This window comes from Vanessa cardui, chromosome 3 (assembly GCF_905220365.1).
Source record: "Vanessa cardui chromosome 3, ilVanCard2.1, whole genome shotgun sequence".
Taxonomy (NCBI): domain Eukaryota; kingdom Metazoa; phylum Arthropoda; class Insecta; order Lepidoptera; family Nymphalidae; genus Vanessa; species Vanessa cardui.
The window spans coordinates 1756125-1783611 of record NC_061125.1 but is presented as its reverse complement, the minus strand read 5'-3'; the positions used below and the strand labels follow the sequence as shown (position 1 = coordinate 1783611).

The following is a 27487-nucleotide window of genomic DNA, read 5'->3' as shown; positions in this document are numbered from 1 at the left end:
AGGAAACACTGACAGTTTTAAGCGGGCGAAGCCGGGATGTGACGCTAGTTTTATACAATAGGGTACATTCGGTTGTGAAAAATAAATTATGAAAGTTGATAAAACTTAAAGATTATATAGAAATATACTTAAAAATTCTGATTTTGAGTCATAAAACATTTTATTACTTTATTATACTAAATTAAAGTCGTAATTTTTAATCTACATGTCACGTGACCTAAAATCGAGCCGCCGCCGGTATGAATATACGGTCAGTGCAGAGTTAAGTTATTAGCAGCTACACTATATCTATCAACTTTTACTTCAAAGATTTACTTTAACATATTTTTTTTATAAAATCAGAGTTAATTTTACTTGTACGTATTTACATATTAAAATGCAGACCGGATTTGTAAAAGCAGAATGCCGGCCGTATTTATGAATATGGACTGTTATTTATGCAGGTGTGACGTCACCAAAATGACTGACAGCGTATTTTGCGGGAATAAAAAGGATTAATTAAATTTTAATTTCATTTTCGGGCAAGCAAAGGTGGTTGCCAAAATAATTTTTTGTGACTTTTTAATGAGGATATATATAATTTTGAAGTGCTATTTTAAACACCGTACAAAAATCCTATTTCGATAAAAACCCCTGTTTACACATTTGGTAAACATATAAAAAGTATTTAATAAATAGCACCACATTTGGTTGAGAATTTTCGAAATGAAAAGACGTTAGATTTTCAATTATTTTTAATTAGGAATATTTATTACTTGCATAGTGATATTGTAACATCGGCCCAAGTCATCAGTTTACCGTTTAATAAACTCTGCGCATCACGATAATAACTTCATTCCGGCTTTATACAAAATAAAACTAAAACTAATTTACATCTATATATTTCATTATAGATTTCTCGAACTCGTCTGCGTCGCTACACATTACATTGTCTTATTGATGGCAACATTATCCTCGATATAGAGTATAAAATAAATCATAAACAAAGTAAAAAAATAACTTAAGTTAAAAAAAAAAACTTTTAAATAAAAGTCTACGGATTCTATTGGAGAAAACTAAAATATTTGATAAATTATACAAGCATAATGTCACCATATTTGAACGCTAATGTGAAGCACCTTAATCTATCCATTGAGTAATAATAATACACAATAAATACGTTTAATTTCAAAACTTACAATGATTAAAACAATGAGATTTATAAAGCATAAATATATTAACGCGTTACCGCGAAATGACGCCATAAACAAGTTTAACTTTTACTTCAAAAAGTATTCGCAACAAAACCGCAAAATGGCAAAAATTTATTATGATTATAATTTACGAATAAACAATTATAACAGTTTTTTTTTTATAATATTGCTTAATTTAAAACAATAACTTTCTTACCGTCTTTGTTTAACACAATTTACACAATGCCTCTACGTTTTTTTATTTGATAATATTTTTGTCCATTTTATAAATTGTCTATCAGTGGAATGAAGTATGTACTTGAATGTATTGCGATTTGTGATTTTATTAAAAAATATTACTTTTTTTTTCATCGCTTCTCCATTAGTTACTGCAATTTATTTAACAAGTAGAACTTTAAAACGATCCTCTTCAAATTCGGATACTCGCCGAGTAACAAACTTTTTTTTTTAACATTTGATTTTTTTTTTCGGTATAAATGATCAATGATACTAAACCGTATGATTGAAAGAGTACATATATGGCCTTTTTTCGGCCTACACAATAATTATATTACTTTCGAAGCACTATTGTCACCAGACAATACAAAACAGTTCCTTAAACGTCAACGTTCAGTTGTTTTGATAATGGCGAGGGAGAGTCGTCTTAAAGTTCGAAGTGGGGGGGCGGTTATGTGTTCCGTATCTTTCCGGGTACGTAGTTCTTGTCGATGGTAGGCTCCTGTAAGAACATGTGCAGACATCTTTCGTTCTGCGCTAATGGATGGCCGGCTATCTTGTTGATAAATACCTCGAGACCTGAAAAAATATATGCAAATTTGTAGTACACAAGTGTATATTAAAGGTCCGCTTCGAATGATTTTGATCTAATATGATAAAAATAAATATAATCAAAACACATTAGAGAGTCCCTCGTAGGCACAAAACCCTTAGGTATGTTATACTAATAACATATTTTTATTTCCGATTAAACTTAACTAGAATTTAATTTGATTTTGCTGACCCTAACGAGTCCGACCCTAACGGATGCAGTGTGCATTGTATCGAAGGTAGAAAGAATGAGACCGTTATGTATAAAAGTAAATTACATGATATGCATGTATATGCTGCTAGACTAATATGTATATGCCGTGTAACAAATTCACACGGCATATATAAGTCCCCAAGCTAACTACGCAGAACAAACACAAGTGCATCTCTATTCCCTCATACTAATAAACTGGTAACAAACACTGCACACACAGACATTACAGAGTTTAGGTGTCGGACTAACTGTTTTCCATACTTCCGAGGCACGTGAGTGCCCACTTTCCCAACTTCAATATTCCGGACTATTACTGAGGTTTTTTCGACAAAAATCCCAATATTTATGATAAATTATAGAAGCAGAATGGGTAACCTATGACCTTGAGAGTGTAATAAAAATGAGTTTAATGCTACTTATTTAATTTGCATTTCATTGTTTAACTTTATAATATCTTAAAACCGTCCTCAAATAAAAAAATCGTGTCATAAGCTCATGTTATATAAAACTTTAATGTAAAGATCAATAGCCCTCGTCATTGGCGTATGATTTTGTGGCCAGTATCGTGACCTTGTGATAATGAATAGTGTAAACGTCCAAACAATAATAATCTCTTTATGAAATATACTAAAAAGTATAATACTATATACTTATTTAGTAGTACCATTACCTAAATCATTTTATGAGCATACAACTGTGTTTCTAGCAATGAGTAAATTTTAGCTTTCATAAAAAAAATGTACATAAATTATATTCTTCATAAATATCATAAAATATTTCATATATATGGTGGTAGATCAGACAAATAGGCATTCTGAAATAGGCAATTGAAACATTAAGAAACATACCACCATACTTGACAGCTAAGATATACAAAGGTCTCAGTTCCCAAGGATACAAGGTACAACTGATATACAGCAATACCGAGTAATACCTGGTTGCTAATTACTGTTACCTACCCTCACTTTCACAAAGCTCAACTACAAGTGACTAATTATCGGGAATGACTCATAGACAATATCTCTGATAATGATATTGCATATAATCATACTGTGTGACACTTTTCAAATACATTTATAGTTTTATACTAGATGAGGAAGGATACTAGATGTGAGGAAGGCCTTGAGCATGGATGTGGATGGATATAGAGGTAGAGGACGGCCAAACGATGGATGGACTGTGTGAAAGACGATATGGTTAAAAAGAATGTTACTTGTGAGATGACGTCTGACAGAGAAGTATGGAAGGAGAAGACATGCTGAGCCGACCCCAAATAAAATTGGGATAAGGGCAGGAGGATGATGACTAGATAAAATTATGACATGGCATTGTAAATAATAACCTGATGAAAGTAAGATCTGATGCAAAATTTATTACAAATGTATTAAAATTGGTTTGTAAGTGTATTTATTATTGACCATAAAGGGGGTGACAATGTCATTGCTTGGGAAGCCAGTTTTAGTAACAATGTCATTATTAAATTGTATAGTGACTTAAAACCTTATATAAAATAATATCTAACATGCAATGAGGTTGTTACTATGATTTCACTGATATACTAAGATGTAGCTATATCTAATGCATGCAAAATTGCTCACAATATTTCGAGGTCGTATCTAACATATTCATCGACTGGAATTAATTTACAATAAAATGATGAGTAAAATCCAAATTTACATGTTGTCATTAGAATGACTTAATTGAAGTATAATTTGTGTTTGTAATTGATCATATCTGACTATAATGACTTGTAGTGATAAAGTTCATACACAGTTACTCTTCCCTGTCTTGAAGTTGAATTTTTCATACTTTCAGAGTGAGGGTAAGTAAATATGTCGCACACAGAATATAACTTTGAAAATCTTGTGGTTTTTATTTATAATATATACTCAATTTCGTAGTTTTACTTTATTCTTGATATAAATTATTAATATTATTATCACTCTGTTAATATTAATACCATTCTGCTATTATTTTATTGGTATTTCTACAATTTAATGTGGCTTTGCTTCATATTCATATTCTAACTAGCATTAAACCTGATAATTAGATTATTAATGTGCAACTTTATACAAGGTAGACGAGTTACTTGCATAATAATCATAATCTTTATTCTAGAAATAAATTACAAATAAGATGTTTAAAATAATCCTGTTTGTTATATACCTTTATTAATTATTTTCATGGAGTATGTAACTTGAAAGAAATTACATAACAGAATTAAAGCAGATGACACTTCACTATCTTAAGTTATTGGTTTTTAAATATCACCAGTTTATAACAATTTAAATACCTTATATTAGGTGTAATAAGACAAAATACAGCATAACAAAGCAGTTACCTTTTCTGCGGTCTTCAATGAATTCTTCTTCGAAAATGCCATCATCTCCTCGGAACGGTAGCTGTCTTTTTAATGCTTTACCAGGTAAAGGAGGGACTACAATCTATAAGAATAAAAAATATTTCATTGTGTTAAAATCTCAACATTGTAAAACATTTCTCAGAATTTAATCCAATAAGAATACTGCTCTTTTATATATTTCAACTTAAACAAAGAATAAAGGCAATGTTTTAAAATAAGAGATATAAACAGACTCTGAATGACATTCGAACTTTAGTATTTAACTAAAAACTCAATAAATGAATTGCTTAGATAATATATGAATCATACATAAATGTTTTTGTTCATTTGATAACAACAATTCTTATTATCAATACTCACTTTACTATCTCTTTCTAGTTCTGTTCTTAACCATTCAAAGTCACTGTATCGTCGTCTCACACTCGACTCTTTCACTTTGAACACTGGGAGGTTGGTCTGGATACAGGAAACAGAATTATATTAGAGCAATTATCGGTAATCGGCTATCGCAAGCACATAGTCGTAACGTTTATACGCCCACAAATATTGACTCGAGAACATCGACATTGACCGTGTTTAATCCAATTACCGTTTTAAGGTATTGCCTGCATCCTGCAGCTACTTACCCTCATGCGAACTTCGTAATCAGTATAGCGTTTTTTCCCAACTCCCATTGTAACTGGATTTACCACGTCGATTTCTAAGAAGTTGGCTGGTGCAGCGTATGCATCGTCTAGAGTCTGTTTCTTAACATTTAAACGCCTAGTTGCATCGGCTGTCGTATCCTCAGCCATCATAGCGCTTTTTAAACAAACAATCACAAAGTACTAAAGACGGTTCACTAATCAAAAAGCAAATGAATTTGACATGAATGCAACATAATTTGACGTTTAGCTAAAAATATGGCCATGTCACGTTCGGTAACATAAAAATCTACTAATGTTCTAAAATGATATTCAAACCCACCCTTGTGATTTGCTGTTATTAATGAAAAAGTTATAATAAAAAAATAACAGTTTAATAAAGTATACATTTTCTTACACAAAAATTTCAAACTATTCTATTTTGTATAATTGAGCAATAGTGTTGTGTAATGGTAATATTCAAAGAAAACTACTATTTTAGTAGGATCTTACTTTTTCAAATAAAGCTAAATAAAGTAGGCGTTTTTCTTGGTCGGTATTTAGTGACGAACAAAGATATGACTACACAAGCAATGTATGGTATTTTTTAATGACGTTATCTGCTAAATTGTGAGTCACATCATGACGATACTGGTTTTTAAGAATGTTGATGCACTGTTATAGCGACAACTGTTATTGTACTTTTAATTCACTTAAAAGAGAAAATTAATAATAATATGTACATCGCATAATATCCATTTATTAATTCGTTAAAAATATGAAGTAAAGATAATTTTTTTTTTATGGGATTAAAATAAGAAACAAAGGCAGATTCACACATAATATTTATTGCATCAAATTATTTCACATAAACTGACTCATAGGATCTTCTTCTCGTCGTCTCTTCATCATATAGGCCTCCATTTCCTCCTCCGTGGGCTCCTTGACTTCCATCATGCTGTTGTATGGACGTTTCCTTTCATCCACAGACAGTAGATACTCGGCATGTTTCTGTTTTCTCTCCTCCATCTCTAGGGCCTGAAAGATAAACATTGCTTTTAGAATTATTTATTTCACTGCAAGTATTAATAACATACTCGCAAGATGTCCACTTTCAAGTTACAATTTGGCAAATTAATTTAAGCCCAGAAGAATAACATCTATCTTATTAGAGGCTTATTATGATATATAAAATTTTATCACAATGGTTCAATTATTTTTTTTTTCACAAAAGACAGATTATGTTGTAAATTATATTTCTTATGGTCCCTAAAAAATCGATACTAATACATATATACACCAATTTGTGTAAAATCATATTTAAATATTTGTTTGTAATTTTATGGCTTCTCACTGAGATTGTGTGTAAATTTGGGTTGTTTAGATATCGAGAGTTAGGCTGCCTATCAATATATTATATGTCTTATAATAATTTTATATCTTTGCACATACATATAGTTTCCAAATAATATACAATGCTAAAGGTTATTTTTAAATAATAATAATAACATAAAAATGCCTGTATGTCGCTGTATTCATACCTTTTTCAATTTATCTTCCTGCTTGTCTTTCTTTTGTTCCTTCTTTTTCTTCTTCTTTGACTTCTTCTTATTTTTCTTTTTCTTGCTAGTTTTTTCTGTCTTTGATCTTTTATCTTTTTCTGATTCAGAACCGCTATCGGAACTGTGCTCGGAGGACGATGACTTTTCAGATTTTTCTGGAACTAAATTCATTATTTTATTTTAATGTTTACAAAATCTCCAATATATTTTTATATGCATACAATCAAATGGAATTTTATTTAAAAAAAAATTACTTAAATCAGTTCAAGGAAGTAATAATTTATTAAAAATTTGATAAGGATTAATCTTACCTTCTTCCTTTTCAACATTTTGAATTATTTCCTTGCTGGTATCAGGTACTTCCATGACCATTGATTTTCCAGCCTCCCCAACACAGTATGACATCTGAAATTATATTAACCATCCATATATTGTATCAGTGACTTTCCTTAATAGCAAAGATGACTATTTGTATGTGTAATTGTATATCCGATACACTTAATAAATTAATAGATCAATGATAGGTAGTTACTATTGCCTTTAGACACTGGTAATATAAGTAATATATTCCTTATTACAGCGTCATTTGAAGGGTGAGTGAACCAGTCTAAATACAGGTATATAAGGAATGATTATAATAAAGTCTTTGTGTAATTGAAACAATCTGATATGGAGGTTTTTCATATATCAAACCTTTATAAAGGAGTGGCAGCACTTGTATCCCCACTGGCCATCCTTCCAGAATGAACCCCACACCGATGTGTGGTTGTTGATCATAACATCCTCCTCATATTTACTCCTGGAATGTGGTCAAAGAATATTTAATTTACATGTTTTTGTAAGTATGCCTCTAACAATTTTAAAGGGATATAACAAGCTGTTTTTTTTTAAATATATTATTTATCATCACCAATATTATTATTGTACTCATAGATTAAATAAGCTCAGATTGTAAGGTTATTTAGGACTAATGTTATATGTATGCTGGATTAATGACATATGTATGCATGTCCATTATTTGGTGGCTACTGATAAATATGTCTGGTCTCTAAAGCAACAACCCCGTCCATTAATCACGTGAGGCTTGAAAGGGGGGGGAGGGGTTTGATATAAATCACGAAAATAAAACAAGGGGAGGGGGGGTGTAGTAAGATATCTCGTGTATTTATTTTTTCGTCTAATGCGCGATTCTTAAACAAATATGGTCCTTAATTTCAGAATAAAATAAGATTATAGTTTATACCTGTATTTAAATTAAGATAATATTCAGAAAATTTTAAGATTCGTTGTAGGTACTAAAAATACACGTGATGTTGAGAAGGGGGAGGGGGGGTGGTCTTAAACCTCACTACGTATCACCAATGGGGGAGGGGGGGTTAATAAATGCTAAAAAGAGATCACGTGATTAATGGACAACCCCCGAGGGGGGGTGCGGTTACTTGGCGAGCTGCTTCTCGGCTGTGGCGGCGCGGCTGCCGTCGCGGTTGTAGCGCACGTTATTTAGGACTAATGTTATATGTATGAATGTCCATTATTTGGTGGCTACTGATGAATATGACCGGTCTCTAAAGCGACAAGGGGGGGTGAGGTTAGGTTAGATTAGGTTAGTTATTTAGGACTAATGTTATATGTATGAATGTCCATTATTCGGTTATGGCTACTAATGAATATGATCTATCTCTAAAGCGACAAGGGGGGGTGAGGTTAGGTTAGGTTAGGTTAGGTTAGTTATTTAGGACTAATGTTATATGTATGAATGTCCATTATTTGACGGCTACTAATGAATATGATCTATGTCTAAAGCGACAAGGGGGGGTGAGGTTAGGTTAGGTTAGTTATTTAGGACTAATGTTATATATATGCATGTCCATTATTTGGTTATGGCTACTAATGAATAAGCGACAAGGGGGGGGTGAGGTTACTTGGCGAGCTGCTTCTCGGCTGTGGCGGCGCGGCTGCCGTCGCGGTTGTAGCGCACAAAGAGCTCGCTCTGCGCCATCAGCAGCTCGCGCGGCGGCGCGCGCAGGTGCTCCTCGCCACCGTACTTGTCCAGCACGGACTGCTTGACGCGCGCCTTGAACTCGTCGCGCCTGTCCTCGTATTGCTTCTGAAGCAGCTGCAGCTTCGTGGGCTCGGCGAGCAGGTGCACGTCGAGCCCCTTCGCGTGCGCCTCCCAGGCGAACAGCTGAGCGGCCGCGTGCGAGCGCGTGTCGCCCGAGAAGCGCGACAGGTTCTCGCCGCCGTACTCGAAGCTGCGGTAACGGAACACGATTATAGGAGACCGTGCAGGGCTGTGGCTGAGAGATTCTTTGAAGGGAAATAGTCTAAGCATCAGAGTCGGATTTAAAGGTGTGGAGGCCCCGGGGCCACAAAGCAGTGAGGGCCCTAGACAAACAGAAGCGTGAACACCCTAATAAATATATTATTATGAATTAATTAGTTTTTTTTTTATTTCAATCAGTAAGCTATGAATTGTTTCGTATTTGTATCGGTAACTTTTTAAATATTAAATAGTAACATTATTATAATTTGACTATATCTCAGTATTTGTTAATTTGCTGAAAACTGTGGCCCCCTCTCATGTGGAGGCCCCCTCTCATGTAGAGGCCCCAGGGCAGTTGTCCCGGTTGCCCTCCCCTAAATCCGGCCCTGCTAAGCATTGTCGCAATGGAGCTCATGGTCGGGAAATTTACAGCTGGTGGTGCTATAGATCGTATGTCTCTTTATTTTGGTGTGTCTGTCATTGCGTCTCTGACAGATAAGTACACCAACGCACAGGTTGGTATGTGTGTGTTTTTTTCTGTCCATGTGTGGCGCTACATATACAAACATGTATTAATGATGGTGTATCTGTGTGAGTGTCAGTACATGGCTGTACGTATCTCATAATCATAAACACGCCGAGCCGGATTTAAAGGTCTGGAGGCCCCCGGGCCACAAATCAGTGGGGGCCCTAGACAAACAGAAGCGTGAACAACCTAATACGTATATTATCATGAATTAATTACTTTTTTATTTCAATCAGTAAGCTATGAATTGTTTCGTATTTGTATCGGTAACTTTTAAAATATTAAATAATAACATTATTATATTTTGACTATATCTCGGTATTTGTCAACTTGCTGAAAACTGTGGCCCCTACTAATGTGGAGGCCCCAGGGCAATTGCCCCGGTTGCCCTCCCCTAAATACGGCCCTGAAACACGAGGATATCTTAGTGCCCGAAGTCTGTAGCGCACGTGTCACGTAGGCACAGACTTTCGCCGATGCTGTAAAATATCTTACTCAGAGGCCTCAGGTATTGGATTGTCCCTCATGGAACGCGTCTTAGGGTCGTAGTACGCGGAGTTGAGGTCCAAGTTGCGGAGGTACTTGGCGGTGTCCTCTCTGATACGCAAGTTTCGGACCGTGATACGTTGTTTGGAATCCACCTGGAAGCAAAATGTTATTGAACATCAGGACAAAATATATATTTACTCATAAGTCCTGTAATAATAAGAAATTAGATGAACTAACACAAACTTTGAGAGCTACTTCTTATATATTATTCACAAGTAACAATAATATTATATAACAAGATAATCCATAAAATTTTATACCAATCTCTACAAGCTTTAACAAAATATTCCAAAACGAAGTTTTTTATTTATTTATTAAAGAACCATCAACAAAATTACATGTGTATATTTTACATAAAAATTATCTATCCTTAGGTTGCAATTATACCTATAATTTAATATATAATATATTTTATATTTAATATAAAATATTTAATATCATAATTTAATATTTAATATATAATTAACTGTATGCATACTCAGGAAAATGAGTTGGTTCCTCCTAATAGTAATAATACCAAAGTATCACCTATCAAATTGAGTCAATGTGCACCAGGGATCCATAACCATAATAAACTGGGGTTAGAATTAAATAAAGATGTTATTGTAGTATCGGATAAGTTAGGACAGGGCTTTGGCTCAATAATTAAAAGTGAAATAAAAAATGTATTTAACACATGCTCACCCGGGGCAACCTATCAATACCAAATAAATAAAATAAATTCTATGCATCTGGGTTCTAATAATGTAGTAGTATTAATGCATGGTGACAGTTTGTCTCTAAACAAAAAGAGTTTAATTAAGGATATTAAATTATTAATTGAAATCCAAAATCAAAAGAAATGCAAATTTATAATTAGTTTATTTCCATATTCACATACCTTGACAGATGCACAGAATTTACATATTTATGACTTAAACCTATGTCTATATAATTTGACTCGACATTGCAGTAATGATTTAATGTTATTTGACATTAATAAATTTATTCATAGATTTAAGTGGACAGAGGATACTATGTACCTACCAATGAAATCGAAAAGACAAATTGGTAACCTAATTGCCTACAATATCAAAAATTATTTTACAAGTAATGTTACCAAGGATCATATGTATAATAAAAATAATAATTTAATTTATATTAACACCGACAAAATTAAAAATACTCAAATTAATAGTTTAAACTAAATAAAACGACAACATCTGCGCCCTCTTACTTAAATATTATACATCAAAATATACAGGGCATAGGTGGCAAAGATCATGAAATAGAATTATTTTCGGAGTATTATAAAATACATGTATTTTGTTTCACAGAACATTGGGTTAAAAAATTTGACATATTTAATATTTCAAACTTTAAACTGTCAAGTTCGTTCGTAAGAGGGAGTGCTATTCGTGGTGGCTCATTAATATTAGTACGGAATGATATCGTTTGTAAATCTCGAAAAGATATTGTGGCCCTCTCTATCGAACGTACTATCGAACTATCCTGCGTGGAATTTCCACAGTACATTATAGTCTGCGTGTACCGGCCCCCATCGGGAGATTATTATTTGTTTGAAACCACTATGGAGGACATTCTTAAAAAGCTATGTAAAACTAATAAATATATAATTGTATGTGGGGACTTTAACGTCGACTTACTTAAAGAAACTACGTTAAGTGTTCGGTTGGTTGCCTTGTTTATGTCATTTAATTTAACTCATAGAGTTAATGAACCGACGCGAATAACCGACGGCACTTCTACGTGTATTGATAATGTGTTCTGTGACTGTGAAATATATGAAGTATCAATTATAAATAATTTAACTTCTGACCATTGTGGTCAGAAGTTTTCATTAAAACACAAAGAAATAAATCATTTAAAAAAAATAACATACAGGCCAATAACGGCTAACAAATTACATTGTTTTAAAGATATTGTGGCGTATAAATTGTCTAATCTAGATCTTACGACACAGGATCCAAATGAGCTTTATAATTCATTTTTTGAAGTAATACTAAAAGAATTTAACAATATATTTAAAATGAAATCATGTTATAGTAACACAAAATTAAAGTTTAGTGACTGGGCTACTGTTGGTATTTATAAAAGTAGAAATAAATTATACGACTTATATGATATGAGGCGGTGGAATCGAAGCGTAGCCTTTTTAGAATACGTCATTAAATATTCAAAAATTTTTAAAACAGTATGCATTTCTGCTAAGTCCTTATATTTAAAGAAAAAAATCCTAAATTCTGATAATAGAATTAAAGCCACATGGGATGTTATTAGTAGTGTTAGTGGAAAACACAAAAAGGAAATGATACCAATAGAATTGAACACAGGTAGTAGATACACGAGTTCTGAATTAGAGGTTGCTAATTTATTTGAATCATTTTTTGATAAAGTACCCCATAAAATAACATTTCATTTAAAATCATCTACATCAAATGCAGCTAGGTTATTAAATAATAGTGTTTCTAAATGCGTTATTGATTTTTCATTTGAAACGGTTTCTGCAATAGATGTCATAAAAGTATTTAAAACTATAAATATTAAAAAAACTAACGACATATGGGGCATTTCGGTAAAATTTTTTAATAACATCATATACGATATTGCTCCGTATATAGCAGTAATTTTTAACAAGAGTTTGGACACGGGTTCATTTCCTAACTTGTTAAAATGTAGTAAAGTTTTACCACTTTTTAAAACTGGAAACAGAAGCGATCCCGGTAATTACAGGCCTATTTCAATACTCCCATCTTTAAGTAAAATTTTCGAAAAAATTATTTTAAATCAACTTCTCGTCCATTTCGGTACAAATGCTATTTTTCATGGTGAGCAATTCGGTTTTAGAAGAGGTCGCTCGACAACTGATGCGGGAATTGCGCTTCTCAAACATATTTACGATGCTTGGGAGAAATCACAGAACGCTATTGGAGTATTCTGTGATTTATCTAAAGCATTCGACTGTGTAGAACACGAAACGCTTCTTTATAAGCTCAAATATTACGGTGTTAAAGGTAAAGCTCTTGATCTCATCGCTTCATATTTAAGTCAAAGAATCCAGCAAGTTTTCATTAATGGAATAAAGTCTTCTGGATCTACGTTAAAAATGGGAGTTCCACAAGGTTCAATTTTGGGTCCCTTTCTATTCCTAGTATATATAAATGATCTTCCTTTCTATGTTAAGGGTATTTGTGATATAGTGTTGTTTGCTGACGATACTTCGCTGATTTTTAAGGTTGACAGGAAAAAAAATGACTATGACGATGTGAACGGTGCATTATCACAGATACACAATTGGTTTACAGTAAATAATTTAGTTTTGAATGCTCAAAAAACAAAATGTGTAGTTTTTACCCTACCTAATGTTAGCAAGCAAAATTATAATATATCTTTAAATGGTGACCGTCTTGAAGTAGCTGATACTACGGTGTTTTTAGGAATAGAATTAGATTCCAGACTTCAGTGGACCTCTCATTTATCATCCCTAACAGGAAGACTCAGCTCCGCAACATACGCGGTTAGAAAAGTTAGACAACTAACTGATATTGATACCGCTCGTTTAGTTTATTTTGGTTATTTTCACAGTATTATGTCATATGGCATATTACTTTGGGGTAACGCTGCAGATATTGAATCTGTCTTTATTTTACAAAAGAGAGCAATTCGGTTTATTTATAATCTTGGAGCTAGAGACTCTCTTCGGGATGTTTTTAACAGAGTAGGAATACTTACTGTTGCGTCGCAATATATTTACAACAATATCATGTATATTCACAGTAACATTGATCACTTTGATAAAATCAGTGATAATCATTGTATATGCACTAGAAGTAAGGATAAACTTATAACGCCAAGTTTCCGACTCCGCAAAGTCAATGGATCCTTCTTGGGGCAAGGTATCCGTTTCTATAATAAAATTCCGCAGAAATTTTTAACTTTGCCGTTTAGTAAATTCAAATCGTTTGTTAAAAATACATTGGTAGAAAAAGCATACTATTCGATACAAGATTTTGTAGATGATAAAAAAGCGTGGAGTTAATACCTGTTGACTTCCAAGCAGGATACATTAATTGAAATAATTGTATTTAATTAACATGACGTTGTATTTTTTAAATGTTAAAAAAGAGTAACTACTGAGTTTCTTGCCGGTTCTTCTCGGTAGAATCTACTTTCCGAACCGGTGGTAGCTTCACTTAATTGTAAAATGACGATTCAAAAGTGCTTATAAAAGCCTACTTGAATAAAGTTTATTTTGATTTTGATTTTGATTTTTGAAAGGTAGTTAAAGGTAGTTGCAAAGTTCTTGAGTTTTTATGGGATAAAATGTAAATGTTATGCATATTTTTATATACTTGTTGGTAGGGCTTCGTCTTAGCTTGTGCGGTACCATACCCATTTATCAAGTAATAACAATACTAAGTATTTGTTTTCTGGTTTGGAGTATAAGTAAATAAGTACAAGCATATCTCTCCCAAGGCAAGATGGCGATGTTTGAATTGGGTATCATTTTTGCAACGCCAATGTCTATGGGCGGAGGTGATCATGTGCCAGTAAGTCAGGTCAGGCAAGTCTGCCTGTCCACCTGCCTATGAAATATAAAAACAAACTTGAACTCACTTTGGTACCCGGCATGTCCACTTCGTCCACATATTTGTCTTCATCCTCCCCTTCTCTGTCGTCTTCTTCTGTTGCAGTTGGGTCTAAAAACATTACAGCAGGTAGTGAGACAGTGGATTTTTTACAAATTATTCTCCACGGATATGTTTTCAAAGCGTTTGATCTAAATTTTTATTATTTTACAAATAGATAGTGATGGTGATGGCGAAGATGGTGATTTAAGTTCTACTTAAGTTCATAAAATTGTTACTGCCAAAGACTAACCATTTGTCTGTTTTCTATACATTTACTTCCATAATAAATAAGATTTTATTCTTTTTACTAGGATGACACAGTTAATAAAACAAAATTGAGTTTCTCTGTAAGAGAAACGACATTTAATGTTAGTATTAACAATGTCTTGTACTAAATTACAAAATTCTTTACTTTTCTAACAATTCTTCGCTATTGTTATTTTTATAGCTAACAAAATTTAGTTGTCATGATGCGTTCGATGACAGTTCATATGTGGAATTCAAATTAAAGAAAATACTTTTTATTTACATATAAATACAAAAGCATTTAAGAATACATTATTGTTTTATTGTCTATCTTAGAAAGAGTCTCTTAAATATGTCTAATTATAATGAAACCATTTTGATTAACATACCCTGTTCTAGTTTTTGAGCTCGTAATTCCCTCTTAGCCTCTTCCACTTTCTGGTACTCCTCAATGATAGCCTTGTGCTGTTCTGGGTTGTAGCCATTCCAACGATCACGCTTGCCATCGTAGCTAAGGTTTAGATTTGGCTGATTGAACTCATCGGGAGCTATTCCCGCATTTGTGAATTTGGCTCCAATCTGCAATTAATTTAATTGTAAAAAATATTAACATATCTATTATCTAATTAGCAAATAAACTTACTGAAGCTTATGTAACATTAAAAATTGTTTATAAGAAAAAAGTAAAGTAAAGTAACAGCCTGTAAATTTCCCACTGCTGAGCTAATGGCCTCCTCTCCCATTAAGGAGAGGGCTTGGAACATATTCCACCACACTGTTACAATGCGGGTTGGTGGAATGCACATGTGGCAGAATTTCAATGAAATTAGACACACGCAGGTTTTCTTACGATGTTTTCCTTCACCGCGAAGCATGAGATAAATTTGAACCGAAAATCATCGGTTAAGATGCACATGTTCTAACCACTGGGCCATCTCGGTACAAACTAAATAAATGCTTTTATATTTGTTTTAATGAATTAACTATAACTAAGAGTCATACTTTTCTGGGTCTCTCCAAGCAATCTTTCTTCTTGTGTGTCATTGCCCCACAATTCTCACAGGCTCCTTTTCTAAACTTTATAGATACATTCCCCTGAAAACATCAAACATTTTTAGCATAAATAAAAAAACTAGAAAAATACCTTTAATTAGTCACCAAAGAAATTTAAGCATAGAGCAGACAAGATATACAAAAGGTTTGAAATTAAGATCGCAATTTTTCTATAACAATCATTAAATATAATAATAATATATAACAATAAAACACTTCTTGTTTTTTTAAGTATACTAATGGTACCCCAAATGAATTAAGAAATTACTAATATTCCTATTTACCCCTCATTTTATTCTTATCACTTGTGTTAGGAGTGGGTACGACAATAGCCCAAGAGGTCAGGATTGACTTTTTTTTTTATGGTATAGGTTGGCGGACGATAATATGTGCCACCTGATGGTAAGTGGTCACTGTCACCCATAGACAATGACGTTGTAAGAAATATTAACTATTCCTTACATCATCAATGTGCCATCAACTTTGGGAACTAAGATGTTATGTCCCTTGTGCCTGTAGTTACACTGGCTCACTCACCTTTCAAACTGGAACACAACAATACCGCGTACTGTTATTTGGTGGTAGAATAACTGATGAGGGGGTGGTACCTACCCAGACATGCTTGCACAAAGCCCTACCACCACGTAGACCTGCCACTTTTACAGTGGTAGGCAACTGATAAACCATTGCACTTTTGATGCTTAAAGTGTATTTGAATATATAAATATATTTAATCAATTTAGATGTTAGGTTTTTTATCCATTTGTTTCAGACACAGTGAAACTTTACATTAGGGAATTATGCTCATCATTTTATACTAAAATTTTACATTACATTTGTTATAATATGGAAATAATGTACTCACTGTAACACCTTTATTGTAATATGTGTCAAGTCTGGTGAACTGCCCCTCTCTGTCTTCTTGTGGCCGTTGGTGTTTTAGTGTGGGCCCAGATGTACCATAGTACCATGGGGCCGAAGATATATATTGAGGTATGTGAGGATTTATATCTTTTCCTATAATATAAATAAACATAAACATCATTATCTGATTATACATAAATATAGATTTTTATACATATATTTTCTTAACTTCTTGATATTACTTAAAAGCCTCTTTGAATAGTATAAATTACAATAAAATTATGCACACATTGGTTGAATTTAGACAGTTAAAATTTAGAATTATTAAGCATATTTTGAACATTTGTAGAAAGGTGAATTGTACTTGATAATCAACAATTGTTATTTAAATAAGAAAATAGGCTTTCATCTTATGCTTTGTATTGTACTATTTGATTTACGTCATTATTTCAACCCAAAAACAAACACACACACTAAAATTCAATGCATACCCGTTTCATCAACAGCAGCCGGTGCTGTACCAGCTTTACGGGCCTCTTCTAACTCTTTAGCCTTCCTCCAGTCCTCACGGGACTTCTTTTTAGGTTCATCTTCTTCATCAGCAGTTTCATCCTTATTGCGAAGTATTTGTGACACAGCCACTCGCGCATTGGTAGTCATTTTTATATTATTTTTTAAGTAAAGATTATTTGAAACTTACTTACTAAACTTGGAACAGTTATTTTAGTTTTTTTTTAATAATTTATTTTTACATTATTTCCTTTAAAAATACAATAATCCAACAAAACACAATAGTGTGTTTTGACATTGACAATTTGACAAGAATCGGATATTGACAAAGTAAATCATAGTGTTGCCAAGTGCTATCTTTGTGATTACGGGAAATGTAGATCATTCATCATTCATTCATTCATCATTATTAGCCCGTGTCTGTCCACCAAATGAACGACACTGTTATCTTTCTCCGGCTACTCGCATCCAGCTCCTGGCTGCTGACTTGGGTAAATCGTCAGGATGTAAGGGGGCGCAAAATACACCTTAGTGGCCCAAGCCAACCTCACCTGCCTTAGTGCATCCTGCCGACGAGCAAAAGAGGCTCTGGCGACTGACTGATGGCGGTATAAACATCAAAAAATAGGCGTAGCTAAACACCACAAGCCAATGACGGGCAGCAGCGTCACAAGTGGCGTGGCAATTATGGGCAATATCCTCTATCTGCAGTAAATACGCAAGGAAAAGTAGAATTTATGAAGAAATATTAGTAGCAAATTTGTTCGTACGACAAAATTATGTTTTGTTTTACATTTTTAATATTTATAATTACCAGATTTTTTTACGAACAGCATAAAAGTTAAAATCAATGGTATCCTTTTTTTTATCTTAGATTCAGATACTAATAATTTTATATTTTCTTAAAATATATATAAACAATAATCCTCCATAACGCATAAAGCTTGTTCTAAGATTGTGGAGACGACGATAGCGTAATAAGCGAGCCTGTTACTTTCCGTTTATTGCCATAAGTTTAAGGATCGTGCCTGTCACAGTACGACACAACTTAGATGTAGCATTTTGTAAATTCAATAAAATCGATTTATACAAGAACATAATAGAAATAGCTCACTATCGCGCCATTCGACGCTATTCGTCGCTATAGATTTTAGCGTCCCTATAGGGATTTATTTCTATTGCTCGTATAAATCAGCGGTAATCGGTTTTATTTTTCTTTCATTGCATTTTCCGATGCTACATCTAATTTGTGTCATACTATTATACTTAATTCGGATGTGATCGGTTTTACGAATTTTCCCGATGCTATATCCAAGTTGTGTTGTACTATACTTACATCGCTAGGCAGACCATTCAAAATTATATTGATTTTTTTATATATACGATAATATTTTGCCAAGTAATTCGTTCATAAGTATTACAAATATTCACATTAATTATTAGATTTTTATTAAATAACTGGTCCAATATGTTTCGATGCAGGTACAATGTGTTTCTATGTATTTTGTTAACAAAATATGCTGTAACTTAATGAAAAATATCAATTTTACCCAATATTATGGCGATGGCGGCAAAAGTTTTGAGTTTCTAGAAATTATTGTGCATAGCAGTTTCTAGAAATTATTGGAGTAGCATTGCATAAAATGAAAAAAAAAAAACAATTAACTGGTATAATTTTATTAATTAAATTAATTACAATGAATGATTCATTATCCTACCTCAATGCAACTTGATTTATTAGCTATGGAATTAACTATTGGAAACATGTGAAATCATTGAGCACTAAACGAAAAACTTTTATTTTTTAATAATATCATAAGCATCAAGTCATTTCATTTATAGCTTGCGGCGAGCTCTGGGACGGTGGTAAGAGGGTCGCGGGACGTATACTCGTTCATTGCTGTCTCCTGTCTGACTCAAGCTCTCTTCGAGGGGTTCCGCCCGCGGAGTGAACAGCTTTCTACGACTTCTGGTAATGCTGGCATAAAAAAAAATCATAAGATTATTGACGTGACAACGTCTTATAAATTGGTTTGCCGGGTAACACTTCAAGAAACTGCGTCACGCTCCGCTCACGTTATGCGCTCACAATGAGAGCGAGCGAGAGGCACGCGTCCCTTCCACTCGGGCATGGTTAGCCCGCCTAAGAGCGAGAGAGACAGACATAAAACTTTGTATAAATTATAGAGACTTTGTATAAATTAATGTTTTAAATATAATTCTTTGTATAAATAAATGTTTTAAATTGTCACTACTATTTCATCCTTCTTCCTACTATACGAATGAATATTCACATTAAAATTATTTTACCACTCAAAGTCGTTGTCACGTAAAACTTTCGCCCGTATACCGACTTTACAGGCAACCAATTTTTTTTAAAGGCTCAGATTATTTCGTAATTGGGCAACACCACACACATTACTCTTAACCCAATGTGAGTAGCTAAAGCAGTTCTGTTATGGAAAATCAGAAGTAACGACGGTACCACAGACACCCAGACCCAAGAATTTTTATTATTATTGTAATAATGTGCATTATTTTAAATGTGTTTATTTAAATTAATAAGAGATATATTAGATCTCATTACCTTTTAGACGGACAGCTCTGTATACCAAACATTGGTGGTTGGTTTTCGTCATCTGCCATTCTCTCTGGCGAAGGTATATCTTTACTTTGTTTTATTGCAGCGGGAATGTCCATTGTAACATCGGAAAATTCAGTCTGGAGATTAACAATATCCTTTAATTTATTTTCTTTCTGCAAATCAGCTTCTTCTTCGGAAGCATTCTTACGTCTGCGTAATCTTAAATTCCTTTTCGTCGGCTTTGGTTTACTCTCACACTTTGAAAGGCTTTCCATGATTACCTCTTCGTCGGTATTTTTATTTTTACCCCTTTTCTCATTCTTGGGTTTTTCGATTTTCGATTTATGTCGTAAATTATATTTAAGTTCATCTGTTTCAGAGGTTTCATCATTATTTGTGTTAGTATCTGCAGTAGTATCCGCAGTAGTGTCCTGACCATCCCGAGATATAAGTAAATCAAATTCCGTTTCACGTGGTGCTGACACATCTTTGTAAATATTCTCAAATTCTTCAATTGTGTTATCAACTTTTGTGCTGTTTATTTGTAATTGAGATTCATCATTTACTGCGTCTTCAAGTCCTTTTTCTTGATTCGTTAGAAGATTAACTTCTTTGGATATGGATTTGTCATCTACAGTAGCAATATCTGTAGAAACTTCTTGCACCTTTAGTTTTTCTGGCAATGTCTCAATAATTTCATCTACAAGTGATGGTTCAGACATTGCTGGTTCTTCTTTTATTTCAGTTTCCGATTTTCTCTCAACTTTAATTTGAGTTTGTGCCACGAGAGGAGCTTTGTCTTCCATTGCATGATTCTCTATGGAGCTTGTAACATTGTTAACATTAACATTATCTGTGTTCTTTACTTCATTAAACACTTGTGGTGAATCGAGACCTTCAAACATGTCAATAGAGTCATATTTTTTCGTTAGTTTTAATTTATGCACAGAACTTATACTTTCAGCTTGTCTAGCAATACTTTCTCCTAGTAATTTCTTTATCATAGTTGGTTCAAAATCATTAGTCACTTCGTCTTTTACAATTGGCGGTGACCGGTAATCGTCAGTTTGATTTTTACCCTCAATGTCGATATGTTTTTTATTTGATCGAATGATGTCAATATTATTGAAATATATTTTCTTTTCTTTTGATTTCACTACAGTAGCTGGTGTTTTCGGTGATAAATTTGTAGATTCTTCGTCAAAGTAATTTCTTTTTTCGTTTCCAACTTTAAAGTCAGAATAATAATTATCATCTACATTTTGTTCCATGTCAGAATTAAATGCATTTGCAGCTAGCTCCAGGCTTTCGAATTGAGCTAAAGAGTTGTTACCATCACTTAATTTCTTATTACAACTTATTATTTTATTTACAAAAATACCCGATTTTTTATTAAGTTCAAGAGTATCATCAGGTACTGTTTCTAACAACTTATCATCAGGTTTTGCAAGTTTATCTGGCCCTAGCGATTTTTTTACGTCATCTTGATCATCGGAATCCTTACTGCACTCAGAAACACTATTATCTGCACTGCTCATAGAAAAAGTAGCTCTGCTGAAAGTACTGGCTGTTGAAGGAATATCTTTTATTTCATTTACTTTATCTTCAACAAAATATGTACTTCTAGATGACTTTTTAACCTCTTGCAAATCTTTGCTATCAGGTAACATATCACTGCTCACACTCATAGGGTCGTTAAGGCATCCACTATCTGCTCTATTCACACTTATATCTTTGCTAGTCTCATATGTACAATCATTATCGTGGCTTTCATTGCCTTCATCTTCTTCCTTCAGAGTATCTCCGGTTTTATCTAAAGCGCTGACATCTTCAGAATGTTCGCTATTGAAACTCGTGTGATTAACAAAACTTTGTCTTAACATTCTAGAACGATTTATGTCCTCCTTCCTAAATGTCGGCTCGAGACTTTCGTTACACGGATCTTCATCGTCATCACTGTTATCGCTATCGGTCACTGACATAACATCTTCATTAGACGGATTTTGACTGTCAGCTTTTTCTAAAAAAACAAAAATATTAACAATATATATTTGATAAAACAACCATGTACATAAAAGGTGCATCTATTAGGGGAATATCCTAGTAGAACATGTACAGATTACTTTCGTAATACATTGTATAATTGGTGTTGGAAATTTGCAAAATTTTTAACATCTTTCAAATGTTGAATATAGATTTGTATAACAATGGCAACATTATTGTTTGTGAGGAATAATTAATTAAATTGGCATTTGTTGAGACATAAGAGTGGGATATAATTGGACTAACCATCTCTTTCATCGATACATGCACGCAGATGTTGGACTTCCTCTTCTGCCCTTGCACGAGCCAAGCGTTCAGCGGTTAAATTCTCCTGAAAAGACAAACATTTTCATAGCTCTTGTAGCAGAAAAGGCTAGGATGAAAGTCAATTGTCAAATTATAACATTTAAAAAAATTAAAAATGCTCATTTATTTATTGTAAGGTTCAATGTTTATTTTCAGTGCATCGAGTCTTTGTCAATAATCTGTGACAAGCCTGAATAGATCGCACTACATATTTATGGAGCATTAATATACTTTTTACGCTTATGGTAAGCAAACTATAGTTACCTCTAATATTGCAATTTCGGTCATCAACTGTGTTATCTGAAAAAAAACATCACATAATATAATTAAATATCTACCACATAACTTAATTTGGTAAAGGTACTTTGGTAAAATAATATGCAATGAAAGTAATATGCGCGTAAAATAAAATGGATTTTTTTTGTTACATACCTTGTTTTGCAATATTTTAGATGGAGTTTCACTGCTGGAAGTATGTTTAATCGAACTTAGTTTATTCTCATATTCTTCGGCCATTTCGTCCATCTGTAAAATTCATAGATTTTTACAAACGAAATTAAAAAAAAATTAAACAGTAATTTTGAATGTAGCATACAGAAATATAATAAATAGTACATTATATAATGTATAGAAAATATTGAGAATGTGTATGTATTCAATTAACGTTAATATACTTTTTTGTATACCATAAAATGCTGACTATTCTACACTACACAACCCAAACAGTAATTTTTATTAATGTGGTGTATATAACCTCGGCCCGCAATGCCTGCATTTGCTCCTCATAGTATTGCCTGGAGATCTCCTTGGCTTCCTCTACGAGCTCACGCATGGTGTCTGCAGCTGAAGCCTGACGTTGCTCCATGTGTGCAGAGAGCTCTTTGTTACGAGCTTGAGCCCTGGACAAAGGAAACATTTTCAGATTTTAGTATTTCTAATTACAATTTTAATAAAGGAGAGAAGAAATTGTTAATGTTATGGTAAGTGGTCACCTTGGCCCCAAATCAGAATACAGCCATGCAAAGTAACACTGTTTGGGGTGACAATAATTGATGAAAAAGCTGTACTAGGCAATCATGTGACGTGGTCACCGTTGGTTAAATTTTCAACTGTTTATCAAATAATTATGGAAAAATAATCAAAATACATTTTCTTTAGATTTTGGTCACAAAGATTATTATTTTTTATATTATTTGTATGTTAGATTTGTCTCACTTACTGGACTAATTCAAAGTGCAGGCGTTCATTTTCAGTCCGTAGTTTTATTACTTCCGAGTTGTAGTTGAAACTGCTGTCCTGTGTGCTGCTCTCCAAGGTGCTCGGATAGTCGGATAAGGTGTTGTTGATTTCTGTTAATGAAAGAAAAAAGTTACAGCTAGAGCAAACCTTTATAATTTTTACAGTTTTTGCACCATACCATCATACAACCATGTAAAAACAATTTGGTAAATAAACAAAGGCTTTAAATTCTTGCTCACATTATCATTAACTTTTAGAATTTTATAGACTGACAGCAACTATAACATAACACACATTCTCAACCTACATACCAGTCACATCAACAACAGCCTGTAAATTCCCACTGCTGGGCTAAAGGCCTCCTCTCCCTTTGAGGAGAAGGTTTGGAACATATTCCACCACGCTGTTCCAATGCGGGTTGATGGAATGCACATGTGGCAGAATTTCTAAGAAATTTGTCACATGCAGTTTTCCTCACGATGTTTTCCTTCACCGCTGAGCACGAGATGAGTTATAAAGACAAATTAAGCACATGAATCAGCGGTGCTTGCCTGGGTTTGAACCCGAAATCATCGGTTAAGATGCACGCGTTCTAACCACTGGGCCATCTCGACTCTCACACCAGTCACATAAGTCAATAAAACTATTAACAAAATGAATGTTGTACGATGTTGTATGTATGCTCACGTATGTCTCGGGCGACGGCGGCAAGTTGCAACACGTGGCGAGTCTCATGCGCGTACTCGCGTGACGGGTTGAGCGTGACCACCATGCTGACCGCCTCCCCACGGGCGCCCGACAGCCCGGCGCCCAGCAGCCGCGTCAGCTTCGACTCCCTGTTTGTTAATTTATATATAGATGAGTATGTAAGAGAACAGGTCGATGACAAAATACTAAATATGAATATCATGGTGTAGAGTACACGAAGAAAGAAAAAAATTCTAGTATGGGGAAAGACATGAGTAACTGAATATAATGAAAGAACCTATAATTAAAAACGTAATTCTAGTTATCTTTAAAATATAGTATATGATGAGTGGTATGTTTTGAAAACCCGGTTAGTGGCAAACAAATAGAGAAAAATAACAAACCATATTGTATTTGTTATGATAACAATTGAAAAAGAAAATGAGAATAAAAAAAATTGAGCACCTGGTTATACTCCAAGTCTATTGTGATTGCTAGACAGAAAAGTAGATAGGTAATATACAGTATCAAAAAAGTGAAAATATACCAAGTACTGTATTAAAAGATCTGATAGCTACTATTTTCTTTTCATATGCACATATCATTGCCACTCTGAGGTCCTGGGTTCGATTCCCGGCCGAGTCAATGTAGATTATCATTAGTTTTCTATGTTGCCTTGGGTCTGGGTGTTAGTGGTACCGTCGTTACTTATAATTTTCCATAACACAAGTGCTCTAGCTACTTACATTGGGATCAGAGTAATGTATGTGATGTTGTCTCAGACTCACCGGTAGGGCACGAGCGCGGCGCGGGCGGTGCCGCGCTTGCGTCGCAGCGTTCGCAGGCAGCGCTCCAGCACGTGAAGCGACGAGTTGATCGCGCGCGACTCGTGCATGCGCGCGCCCGTGTTGCGCGTGCGCGCCGCGCGCTCGCAGCCCGCCAGGTCGCACAGACGCACGCACGCGCCGCCCACGCCCTCCGCTGCGCACGCACACATCGTCACACACACACATGCTTTAACTTATACAATAAGCAGGATACATTAATTGAAATAATTGTATTTAATTAACATGATGTTGTATTTTTTAAATGTTAAAAAAGAGTAACTAGTGAGTTTCTTGCCGGTTCTTCTCGGTAGAATCTACTTTCCAAACCGGTAGTAGCTTCACTTAATTGTAAAATGACGATTCAAAAGTGCTTATAAAAGCCTACTTGAATAAAGTTTATTTTGATTTTATTTGATTTGAATACAAACATCTTTTTAAAATATTAGATCAATCTTACGCGTTTCGGTGAGCATAGTGATGGTGAATATGCAATGTGACCGTGAAGATTGCGCGTGTATTCCCGTAGCAGCTACTTGCAAGTTGTGTTTGCCAGCTACCATTATGTCGTAAGCCTCTTCACCCGACCTCACAAATGTTTGTGTTGCTCCCTGAAGATTGTTACATTCAGTCATATTCATTAAATTTATAAATGAGGATAACTGTTGTTGATATTATGTGCTTAAATAAAATTACCTTAACATATACATTGCCACTTGAGTCTTCTCTGATAGCTAACTTAGCAGCATTTCTTCTGTCACCGGGGGCCAATAAATCATAGATTCCTTCATTATAAATCTCTATAAATGAGACCTGCAAAAGGATTGTCATTATAAGACAATGTTATAGTAAACTCATCTCACACTATATATGTAGCTTATCATATATTTCAATTTAATTGTGAATCATGCTGTTGGGATTAGGTCCCTTTTTAAGACTGTTCTTGTGTATTTTTATTACAATATAAGATATATTGACTTTGTACTAGTTCTGACACATTATTTGCATTTGTGTTATAGAAATTAAATTAGATATTATCATTTGTTTTTACTCACCCATAAATAGTGCCTGTTTCTATTAGAGAGGTCCAGATTACTATAGGTGAGGTCACCAAATAGCTGAGCACTCATTCGCCGATATTTGTCTCTTGAAGGAGCAGATACTTGCCTTAGTCTCTTTACCCACTGAAAGTTAATCATTTCATTTGTGTATAATCATCGCACTTTGTGACAGAAAAATAATTTATTTTTGCATTTAACAGGAAATATAAATTCTTTTATAAAATATTTTTAAATACTTTTTTTATGACAATAGTTTTCATTATGATTTGTTACAGTACTTCAATAATAATGAAATAAATAACAGTTATATATTTGTTTGTATCTTGAGCCTAGGTATATATTGCATTTTAAATATACAAGTTTGCACAGGTTACAAAATTATAATAGTAGCAATGAAAAATTAAAAAACCTGCAATTCATATTCCTGCTCAGCATGACTCAGTTTATCAGCACCAGATTCAGAAGGCTTGAACAGTGGTCTTTGTGCTGCATCAACAATTTTAAACACATATTCTAATGATCTCGGCACCAGGCCCGGAGATGCAACTGTGCCCATAAGTGTAAATGTCTTTCCTGAACCAGATGCTCCATATGTGAGGAGAGTAAAGCTGTTACCTTCAGGTAGCTTCTGCAGATTTTCTTTCACGACATGCTCGAAAATCTCCTAGAAATATAATTATTTTTAGTAAATATTCTAAAAAAAAGGCAATTATATTAATGTTGTAATGTTTAAACGCAATATGTAAATTGGTTGTTATCAGTAATTTGAATTCAAACTTACTTTTTGACTCGAATCCGCTCCAAAAATGTGCGAAAACGTATACATTTTCGAAACATTGTGCTGCGTTCTTCTTCCATGTCCTGCTGTTGTGGTATCCAAAGATGTTATCAAACAGCGATCAGATCGAACTTCGTAGAGATTACTGGCTGTATTGCACGGTTTCAATCTAAGATACACTTGCACTAACTCTGGCTCTTCACAATCTGAATCCTCTTCGAATAGTTCTAATAAATTCGTTCCCTTCTGTGGTCTAGGTCTCATAAATGGGTTCGATATCAAAGGAGGACGAGGTTCAATAAAAGAAGGTATGTCTCTCCTCGATACTTCATTTTCAGAACACCTTGAATCGAACATGATATAATAAATATTACTCTATGAAAACATTTATAACAACAAACATTCAGCGAATACCAACGGTTCAACCCTTTTAATTTTTAAATTTTTGATACTTTTTTTTATCTGCCAGAAAAAAATTGCATTAGCTTCCAGCTTTTTGATACATATCCACAGATTATCAAGCTAGTTCTATACGTAGGTAAAATATTGCTTAAATTTTAAA

At 33.9% G+C, this 27487-nt stretch overlaps 3 protein-coding genes across 3 annotated transcripts; all 3 read right to left on the bottom strand.

The window, feature by feature from the left end:
- Positions 1-719: 719 nt before the first annotated feature.
- LOC124543668 (sorting nexin-12) lies at positions 720-5483 on the bottom strand. The gene is made up of 4 exons (XM_047121929.1): positions 5203-5483; positions 4937-5032; positions 4556-4658; positions 720-1988 (listed from the first exon to the last, which is right to left on the bottom strand). Exons 1-4 carry the CDS (start codon positions 5371-5373, stop codon positions 1861-1863), a joined length of 498 nt encoding a protein of 165 aa, XP_046977885.1. The 5' UTR covers positions 5374-5483; the 3' UTR covers positions 720-1860.
- Positions 5484-6027: 544 nt separating this feature from the next.
- On the bottom strand, positions 6028-17723 carry LOC124543707 (pre-mRNA-splicing factor Slu7). Its single transcript, XM_047121980.1, has 11 exons — positions 17385-17723; positions 16895-17046; positions 15979-16071; positions 15366-15555; positions 14717-14799; positions 10046-10191; positions 8684-9013; positions 7455-7560; positions 7073-7166; positions 6741-6922; positions 6028-6237 (listed from the first exon to the last, which is right to left on the bottom strand). Exons 1-11 carry the CDS (start codon positions 17551-17553, stop codon positions 6064-6066), a joined length of 1719 nt encoding a protein of 572 aa, XP_046977936.1. The 5' UTR covers positions 17554-17723; the 3' UTR covers positions 6028-6063.
- A 1363-nt stretch (positions 17724-19086) lies between these two features.
- LOC124543808 (kinesin-like protein KIF20B) lies at positions 19087-27384 on the bottom strand. The gene is made up of 14 exons (XM_047122113.1): positions 26929-27384; positions 26557-26811; positions 26142-26270; positions 25783-25899; positions 25547-25697; positions 25051-25243; positions 24263-24411; positions 23556-23685; positions 23091-23235; positions 22769-22861; positions 22601-22636; positions 22277-22361; positions 19991-22007; positions 19087-19381 (listed from the first exon to the last, which is right to left on the bottom strand). Exons 1-14 carry the CDS (start codon positions 27280-27282, stop codon positions 19240-19242), a joined length of 3996 nt encoding a protein of 1331 aa, XP_046978069.1. The 5' UTR covers positions 27283-27384; the 3' UTR covers positions 19087-19239.
- Positions 27385-27487: the final 103 nt, after the last annotated feature.